Source organism: Salvelinus fontinalis, chromosome 7, assembly GCF_029448725.1.
Source record: "Salvelinus fontinalis isolate EN_2023a chromosome 7, ASM2944872v1, whole genome shotgun sequence".
Lineage (NCBI taxonomy): Eukaryota > Metazoa > Chordata > Actinopteri > Salmoniformes > Salmonidae > Salvelinus > Salvelinus fontinalis.
The window spans coordinates 26536155-26546605 of NC_074671.1; the positions used below are offsets into that span (position 1 = coordinate 26536155).

At 45.4% G+C, this 10451-nt stretch overlaps 1 protein-coding gene across 1 annotated transcript in view; it reads right to left on the bottom strand.

Moving 5' to 3' along the window:
• myo3a (myosin IIIA) overlaps positions 1-10251 on the bottom strand; it is a 68423-nt gene extending 58172 nt beyond the window's left edge. Inside the window, exons 1-2 of the mRNA XM_055928911.1 lie at positions 9922-10251; positions 6145-6279 (exon numbers count right to left, since the gene is read on the bottom strand). Of these exons, the coding sequence (XP_055784886.1) occupies positions 6145-6279; positions 9922-10095 (309 nt within the window). The 5' untranslated portion in view covers positions 10096-10251. The remainder of the gene's footprint in view (positions 1-6144; positions 6280-9921) is intronic.
• Between the last annotated feature and the right edge of the window lie 200 nt (positions 10252-10451).

Below are 10451 nucleotides of genomic sequence, written 5' to 3' on the forward strand. Positions count from 1 at the left end.
TCCTCTGATCCACAATGAACCACGGAAAATTACAGTTCAGAAGGAAGGACTGTAACCATGGTGATTGCATCCTCTATCACCCATCCTCACCCCTTTGTATTTTCCCCTCTCCCTTTGTATAAATACACACACATGCACACACTCACACACACACACACACACACACACACACACACACACACACGCACACACGCACACACGCACACACGCACACACGCACACACGCACACACACACACACACTGCGTCCAGAAACGCGACTGGCAGGCCCCGTGGATTAGTCCCTCAGATTTGGCCTGCTGGCTTGAGGTTTTTGAATGAGGAAAGAGTTTGCATACAGATATGCAAAACACAGTGGGGATAGAGAGCAAACAACTGACTGAACTCGCCCAAACACTGGCTTTGCTTTTCTAACCCGCGGTAAATGTGCTCCACTGAAATACCTCAGGGAGTCCTAGTGAGGACTTAAAACAAAGGCCCAATTGGTACATATCAACACCTGCCTTGTGACAGAATAGGATTTACTCTAACTAAGACTGCGGCCCTTGATTGGTATGCTTTGGAAGTCTGAATGGTGTGGTAACATTGTATTCAGAGTATGCTTATGCTGATCATGCTAACAGAAAACCCCTGTCCTCCTGCTGCTAACATTATTGGTTTGAAGTCCGACTTTCATTCAGAGAGGAGCCTGACATAAAGTCAGACAGGTGATTAAACGACCCTTCCACCGGGAAGGAAACTGAGGAGAGCCAGGCAGAAACATAAGCTGGCGATGTGAAAACGATCTACTGGGTTAGCATTACACCGAGAGGGGATAGTTGATAATGTTCAAGCCCTCTGAGCTTGGATAACAGAAATGTGTGAGCTTTGTTCAAGCTTGGCTACTTTACCTTAGATTACAGACTTGTAAAAGAGGCCTGGGTAATGGAAACAGGCTGAAGCATCACACAGAACACAGCGGCACGGAGGACAACATCAGTTAAGAAGCAGGCCAACAAATAACTTTCCCTGAGGCACAGCAGAGAGGCCGCTTGTCCTGCATGCTTCAATAGGGGCTCACAAACAAATGCCGGGGACACACGTGCACACACAATGCACGCAAGTGCACATATACATTCACAATCACACTCACACAACTCAAAAACGCACACAATTACACTGGCAAACACTGTTCGTTAACATACAGAAAATATCCTACATCTAACCCTACATACAAAGATATTATGTGATTAGACACAAACGAACACACAACTGGAATCTGAACATCTAACACAGACAGCATGTGTGACTTTTGGCGCTGTGAGCTTTCCCACCAGAGCCTCCTGGGCCAGCTGACCATTATTACCAGCAGTTCATATAATATTTGAAACAGTCTCTCTCGATCTTCACAGCAGGATCTCAAATTTGAGGGTCAAATATCAGACAGCTGTCACGTTCCTGACCTATTTATGTTAGTTGTTATGTGTGTTAGTTGGTCAGGACGTGAGGTTGGGTGGGCATTCTATGTTTTCTGTTTCTGTGTTGGTTTTGGGTTGCCTGGTATGGCTCTTAATTAGAGGCAGGTGTTTGGCGTTCCTCTAATTAAGAGTCATATTTAGGTAGGCGTTGTCACAGTGTTCGTGGTGGGTGATTGTCTCCTGTGTTTGTGTATGTCGTTGCGCCACACGGGACTGGTTTCGGTTTGTTTGTTAAGTGTCATTTATGTGTAGGCTTTTTCCCTGTTCGTGCGTTCTCGTGTGTTATGTGAGTCCGTCGTTCAGATCTGTTCTACACCGTTTATTTGTTTTGTTAGTGTATAGTCAAGTTCGTGTTTTTTCGTCTTGTCATTAAATTCATTATGTATTCAAACTCCACTGCGCCTTGGTTCAATCCCTGCTCCTCTTCGGATGAAGAAGAGGAGGACAGCCGTTACAGAATCACCCACCACTCCAGAGCCAAGCAGCGGAGGCAAGGGAAAGCTCGACAGGGCAACAAGGATTTCTGGACTTGGGAGGAAATATTGGACGGGAGAGGTCCATGGGCACAGGAGGGAGAATATCGCCGTCCCAAAGCTGAGCTGGAGGCACGGAGGAGAGCAGAGGCTACCGGAGAGAGGAACCGGAGCTATGAGGGAACGCGTCTGGCACGGAAGCCCGAAAAGCCCGTAAGTAATTCCCAAAAATTTCTTGGGGGGGGGGGCTAAGAGGTAGTGGGCCAAGGGCAAGTAGGAGACCTGCGCCCACTTCCCAGGCTTACCGTGGAGAGCGGGAGTACGGGCAGGCGCCGTGTTACGCAGTAGAGCGCACGGTGTCTCCTGTACGAGTGCATAGCCCAGTGCGGGTTATTCCACCTCCCCGCACTGGTAGGGCTAGATTGGGTATTGAGCCAGGTGTCATGAGGCCGGCTCAACGCGTCTGGTCTCCAGTGCGTCTTCTCGGGCCGGCATACATGGCACCTGCCTTACGCATGGTTTCCCCGGTTCGCCTACATAGGCCGGTGCGGGTTATTCCACCTCCCCGCACTGGTCGGGCAACCGGGAGCATTCAACCAGGTAAGGTTGGGCAGGCTCAATGCTCAAGAGTGCCAGTACGTCTCCACGGTCCGGTATTTCCGGCACCACCTCCCCGCCCCAGCCTAGTACCTACAGTGTCTACACTACGCACTAGGCTACCAGTGCGTATCCTGAGCCCTGTTCCTCCTCCACGCACTCTCCCTGTAGTGCGTGTATCTAGCCCGGTGCCTCCAGTTCCGGCCCCACGCACTAAGCTACCAGTGCGTCTCCAGAGCCCTGTACAAACTGTATCTTCTCCCCCTACTAATCCTGATGTGCTTGTCCTCAGCCCGGCGTCACCAGTGCCGGTACCACGCATCAGTTATAGAGTGGGCTTTGAGAATACAGTGTGCCCTGTCCCTGCTCCCCGCACTAGTAGGAAGGTGCTTATCCTTAGCCCGGTGCCTCCAGTTCCGGCACCACGCACCAGGTCTACAGTGCACCGTATCCGGCCAGAGCCATCCGTCTCCCCAGCGCCATCTGAGCCATCCGTCTCCCCAGCGCCATCTGAGCCATCCGTCTCCCCAGCGCCATCTGAGCCATCCGTCTCCCCAGCGCCATCTGAGCCATCCGTCTCCCCAGCGCCGTCTGAGCCATCCGTCTGCCAGGAGCCTGCAAAGCCGCCCGTCTGCCATGAGCCTGCAAAGCCGCCCGTCTGCCATGAGCCTACAGAGCCATCCGCCAGACAGGAGCCGCTAGAGCCGTCAGCCAGACAGGAGCCGCTAGAGCCGTCAGCCAGACAGGATCTGCCAGAGCCGCCAACCAGACAGGATCTGCCAGAGCCGCCAACCAGACAGGATCTGCCAGAGCCGCCAACCAGACAGGATCTGCCAGAGCCGCCAACCAGACAGGATCTGCCAGAGCCGCCAGCGAGCCATGAGCAGCCAGAGCCGCCAGCGAGCCATGAGCAGCCAGAGCCATCAGAGAGCCATGAGCAGCCAGAGCCGTCAGAGAGCCATGAGCAGCCAGAGCCGTCAGAGAGCCATGAGCAGCCAGAGCCGTCAGAGAGCCATGAGCAGCCAGAGCCGTCAGAGAGCCATGAGCAGCCAGAGCCATCAGAGAGCCATGAGCAGCCAGAGCCGTCAGAGAGCCATGAGCAGCCAGAGCCGTCAGAGCGCCATGAGCAGCCAGAGCCGTCAGAGCGCCATGAGCGTCGAGAGCCGTCAGCCTGCCATGAGCGTCGAGAGCCGTCAGCCTGCCATGAGCGTCGAGAGCCGTCAGCCTGCCATGAGCGTCGAGAGCCCTCAGCCAGCCATGAGCGTCGAGATTCGTCAGTCAGCCATGAGCTGCCCTTCAGCCTGAAACGGCTAGATACCCAGAACTGCCCATCAGTCCAGAGCTGTCTCTCTGTCCGGAGCTGCCTTTCAGTCCGGAGTTGCCCCTCTATCCTGATCTCCCTCTCTATCTTGATCTACCTCTATATTCTTATCTATCCCTCTGTCTTGATTTATCTCTCTGTCCCGGTGCTGTCCTTATTAGTGAGGTTATTAAGAGGATTTTGTGGGGGTAAAAAGAGGGTGGACATTCTTAGAGGGAGGAAGCTAGGATGGATTATGGTGGGGTGGGGACCTCGCCCGGAGCCTGAGCCACCACCGTGGTTAGATGCCCACCCAGACCCTCCCCTAGACTTTGTGCTGGTGCGTCCGGAGTTCGCACCTTGTGGGGGGGGTAATGTCACGTTCCTGACCTATTTATGTTAGTTGTTATGTGTGTTAGTTGGTCAGGACGTGAGGTTGGGTGGGCATTCTATGTTTTCTGTTTCTGTGTTGGTTTTGGGTTGCCTGGTATGGCTCTTAATTAGAGGCAGGTGTTTGGCGTTCCTCTAATTAAGAGTCATATTTAGGTAGGCGTTGTCACAGTGTTCGTGGTGGGTGATTGTCTCCTGTGTTTGTGTATGTCGTTGCGCCACACGGGACTGGTTTCGGTTTGTTTGTTAAGTGTCATTTATGTGTAGGCTTTTTCCCTGTTCGTGCGTTCTCGTGTGTTATGTGAGTCCGTCGTTCAGATCTGTTCTACACCGTTTATTTGTTTTGTTAGTGTATAGTCAAGTTCGTGTTTTTTCGTCTTGTCATTAAATTCATTATGTATTCAAACTCCACTGCGCCTTGGTTCAATCCCTGCTCCTCTTCGGATGAAGAAGAGGAGGACAGCCGTTACAACAGCACAAAGCTCAGCTAGTGGCGCATCAGACCTCGCTAACACTTTCCTCAGACGCAGGTTGACCTCCGTAAAACACGTTTGTCTGGAGCTTGCCATTCTGGGGGAAATACAATGTAAAGGATGCAGAGCTACGGGCCACACTGCCTCTCACAATCATAACATCAACAAGGTCCCCTTGAATTTTTTCTCTCAAAAAACACCGTTTTCATAATTGAGTCACGAAATTCACACTCAGTACGTTCAGAAGGATACGGTTGTTTTTCATTGTGTGAATACAAAGCAGCCAGGCAAAAGTCTCAGACTTCACTGTGGTTATTCTTCCTCTTGAGCCAGCCAAATACTGCGCTTGACTTGACATGTCGAAATGAGGAAATCCTTTTTAATCGAGGCATTACACTGTACTTACAGTAGAATAGTTAGTAACACTGACAAGCTTACTGGACTGCTGACATTGTGCCTTTGTATTGCCCTAAAAACTCACTACAAAACTGTAACAACACGTGCGTGAGTTTGAACAATATTTATACATGCTGATCTTTTAATGTCATGTTAATGTGCGTCGTATTAAAGGGTCACCTGGGGATACCTGCTATAATCTTGAGGCACATTGCTCAGCTAAATCCTCTACCTGATGTTGAGTCTTACTCACACCAATACTGAACATAAGCTTCCCATGATGGAGCCTCCAGAGAAGGTATCCCCGACTCAGGTCCTCTAGACCAGTTATGTTTTCTGGTTTTCCATCCATACCTTTCAATCAACGACTCTGGTTAATAAACTGTATTAATTGATCATTCAAACCATTGACTGGAGAAGAACAGCAAATGAAGTGGCCCTTGGCGGCCAGCATTCAGGACACCTATACCCTTTAGACACTACTGAGCCGAGCTGAGCCAAGCTGAGCTAAACTGGTTACGAATCCACAATAAGTTGCTTGAACTGTGCTCCAAAGGACAATGTGAAAACAAAATACCTGAGCCAGGCAATGTGTTGGCGATTGCAGGGTAGTATAAAAAGTGTAATTAACTTATATTTGCAGTTGTGAAAACAGCCCCTGGACACCCAGAATATACTGCACTCAGCCAGACAAGAGCAAAATCCGCACTGATTCGTGGAGACAGCCCAGGAAATGCAAATCCCTCCTCTGCTTCACTCAGCACGACACAGGTTGAGCCAATGACACCAGAGCCCATATGGTCTTCTATGGGAAAGCTGTATGTCCAGACCTCCTGCTGAATCTTATACTGTTACATAATACCTTCCCCCGCCTTGTCCCTTCACCACTGTGCTGTCTACCTAGTATAGAGCCGACTAGTTGAACAAATCTATCATTGACCAAGGCACTTAACCCTAATTGCTTCTGTAAGTCACTCTGGATAAGAGTGTCTTATAATTGACTAAAACGTAAATAGTTAGTCACATTGATGTACAGCAAAAAAACATTGTGGGCTTTACCTCAAGAACTAGCCACAACTGGTCCCCGTTTTTGACATCCTTCTGGTAGTACATCCCGAAGAATTTAACCACATTGGAGTGGTCAGAGAGAGCCTTGAGGATATTGTATTCTGCTTCAATCTCCTCATCGATATCCTGGAAAACAATAACCAACATGGGTCAACAATGTAAAATGACAGGAGACTTAATCTGTGACAATTTGGTGTTCTGCAGCCAAATCTTATGATAGATTGTTTGTCATGTTATGTATTCAATCACATGCCAAATCACAATACATGCTCGCATCACAAAGAGGAATTAAACAGTCATAATGGAACCAACAGCCGTGGTTACTAAAATGTCATCTCAATGCTTACGAATCTGATCATCTTTAATGGGTGATATTGTGCATGTACTGCATGCTTGTGTTCTCTGCAGGAACCTATCAACCGATTGATTAAAAGGATGCTCCTCTCAGAGAAGGGTCTATAGATAATTATTCTTCATTAATGAAATACAGTAACAAACTCTCTACAGACTAATGAGACAGCTATTAAGATGATTCTAGAGTTTAATGGATAAAAACAACTGTTCATTACGCTTTCACTTAATAGTGCCATTCATTGTACCTGGAAAAGCAAATGAACACAACAAGAGTTGCATAATCTACTTAAACCTTGTCCACGTATAGCGTTGAGTATCTGCTTTTGAAAGAAACCATTGTTAGGAATTGTAAACACTTCTAGTGCTTACTGAATTCCATGACCAATAATGAAAACATTATACAGTCAAGTAGCTACTGTAGTTGATCTTTTCAAATGTTCTGTCAACGTAGCAACGTGCCGTTTGGGTCATATTATTCCAGCATCTCACCAGATGTCATTTCTCAAAACTGAGTGAGAGGAAGAAAATGTTAGCTCGATTTTATAGCCATAGCAACCACGTTCATTTCAAACGTGTATTTTCTCTAGATCAGTAATGAAATATATGTTTTGTGAATGAACAATGAAACATTTCCCTCTTTCATGTAATTGTAGGGCCTTGAAAGCACAATCTAGGTAAATCTACAGTTGATGCTTTGTGTTGTTATCAAAAGAAGGGGAGGCTGATATTAAGCTATACAGAGAGAGAGAGATGGAGATAGATAAAATATATAAATTGATAAAGAGAAAGAAAGAGAAAGAACAATTCTAATGAGGAGGTTGGGGAAGTCTGTTGTGGAGACAGAAGACTGACTGAGAGAGAGAAAGACATAGAGAATATGAAATGAAGAAAGAGAGAAAAGATTGATGAAGTGACAAAGTGTGACCAAACAGAAGACAGAACCTCAGAGGAGAACAGAAGCCAATAAGATAGACTTTAAATTTGCAGTTTAACATGTGAAAATCGGATTTTCATATTGGAAATTGCTGTTTTCATGACACCATATTTTCACATGTATTAAATGTACAGTTCAAGTGTTGACACCACCTTTTTTCATGTGAGGAAAATAACATGTTTTCACCTCACGTGAATTGCAATTTCACATGTGAAAAACAATGACGTAAAAATCACATTTGCAGTTACACATGTAAGAAAACTCTTAATGTGAAAATATCACTTTCACATGTGGAATCTGAAAAACCTTCACCTGTGAAAATCAAAGTTTCACATGTGGAATTGCAAGTTCACATGTGGGGGTGAAATAATGTTATTCTCCTCACATGTGAAAAGGTGGTGTTAACATGTTGCAGTAGCAATGTTTTCTACCTGTGTATAATAATTCAAGTGCGTAAAAAATTATGATTTATTTTTCCTGAGCCATCCACCACATTTGTATTGTAGTGCTCCATTGTGTTGCACTGATATACATGTATACTATGCGACACCACTAGGGAGAGGTATTTGTAGTGTTTCTTCTTCCAATGTTGAAGTCCAGTGAAAAGAACAGCGAAGCTATCTCTCCATATCTTCTTATTTTTTATCCTGTTTTCCAGTTTATACACATGGTTACATTTTCTAAATCTAGAGATTACATGTTTAACAAATTTGTGATGAGTTTTCTGGTCTTTTTGTTGTACCCTCTTATTGTTTTGACCGAGTGAAAACAAGATAGCTAGCTAGTTAATTTTAGTATGCTAGTCAATGAGAACAAGATGGCGTTTCTGAGGATTTTTTATGTCCATAATAAATGTTTTGGCTCTTAAATATACAGTACCCGTCACAAGTTAGGACACACCTAGTCATTCAAGGGTTTTTCTTTATTTTCACTTTTTTTTACATTGTACAATAATAGTGAAGACATCAAAACTATGAAATAACACATATAAAATCATGAAGTAACCAAAAAAGTGTTCAAATAATCCAAATATATTTTACATTTGAGATTCTTCAAAGTAGCCACCCTTTGCCTTAATGACAGCTTTGCTAAATCTTAAATATACCTGATTTTGCTAAATGTTACTTTGGACAAAATCAAGACGTCAATATTCTTTATGTAAAAAAGGCTTAAATGCCAGCTCAATTCGAGAACATTCTGAATTTGCTATTAATCGTGATTAATCACAGCAAATCCTGCGATTAACTCATTTTAAAAAATGTATCATTTGACAGCCCTATTTTTTATTGAACAGTCAATATTCTGATATTGAGAGAAATTGATAATAAATATACTGTAATGTCTGTTTCTAACTCACACTCTCAAACACATAGATCCCTGAACACAGCTCACTTTCCAGCCCACTTTCCAGCTCACACTCTCAAACACATAGATCTCCTGAACGCAGCTCACTCTCCAGATCCCAATCATCTGAATTCTGATCACCTGTTCACACACCTGTATGTCATTATCACACACGGTTTAGTTCAGTTCTTTGCACCCCGTCATTGTGAGATATTGTTCACATTGTTCACTGCCTCACTAACAACGCCTTTTCCCTGTCTGTACTTTAGCCTATCGGATTTCCTGTTATCAACCTATTGCTTGAACTCCTGGCCTTTTCCCTGCCTGTACTGTACTGTTCTGCCTGTACTGTTGCCTTTTTGGACCCCATGTGTATGACATTCTGCCTGCCCCTGGACCCAGCTGCCTGCCTCCTCCTGTGGTCCGTTACAAATAAACACCTGCTTCGCCCTGCGCTTTAAACCAGCTCTCTGTCTCCCATTGTGTTCATTACATATACATTGGAAGACAAACCCAATATTGGCCCTCTTGATCAAACAGTCAAGACATTGGCTTCTCCTGTGGGAGACATGGGTTCCAATACCACCGGTTCCAAAAGCACACATGTGAAACTTAGAATAGCACATGTGAAATGTTGGAAAACCATGTGTCTGAGTCATGTGAAAAATGTATGTGAAAAATCTTTGTGAAACTTTACACACGTCTGAAAATGTGCAATTTATTTTCCTCACGTGACATTTTTCTAGTGTGTGAAAAATAAACGGGAAAATCCATGTGAAACTTGTCCGAAAACCACGTGCCTGACTAATGTGTTATTTCTATTCATCATGGATGGCAGTACAGGGCCTGAAGCTTCCTGAAACTCCCCACATGACAGGTCTGGGGCTACAGGGAATGTGATGTGTCCTCACTATGGCTCCCCAGGACCATAAACATACCGAAGTCTACTACCGGCCAGCCACACTAATGCATAGTAACGACAACACCTGCATGGCATGAAAGGACATTCCTACTATTGGCCTACTTAAATACCAAGCCCCAACATGCTCATTTCAAAAACATGCTAATTTCAAAAGCATTCACCTCGACATGCAGACACACATACTTCAGAACCTAAGTAGGGAAACATTACTCACATGGATGGGGTCCAGGATCTTGACAGCCGCTTTGCTGCCATCGATCTTGTTGAGGACTTTGTAGACTTTGCCATAAGTCCCTTTCCCGATGGTCTCGATGATCTCCCAGGTATCTGTCGGATCAGGAAATGTGTCGAAGATAATCGATTTCCCTGATTGTGGAAACATCTTCATGAGAGATCTCCTGGGAAAGAGAGGGGTAAAGGAATAACATGGCCATTGTGAATGAACGTTTCTTGCTAAAGCCCCAACTTGTCATTCCATGAATGAAATAAACAAACAATCTTGGCACATCAAATCAAATGATTCACATCTTTGCATATAAGCAATATGTCTCCAGTCTTGGCAGTTCGTTCTACATATTTCCTTCCAATTGTGGTTACCATGGTTGCATGCTTCCATTCGTGTGTCTTGTGTCTTCCTTAACCCCTCCCCACATGCCAGTTCAAATGACGAAGAAGGTACTGGATGGATGGATGGATGGGCAAGCTTGTTAGCCAGGCTTGTTATTGTCACGCCCTGGCCTTAGT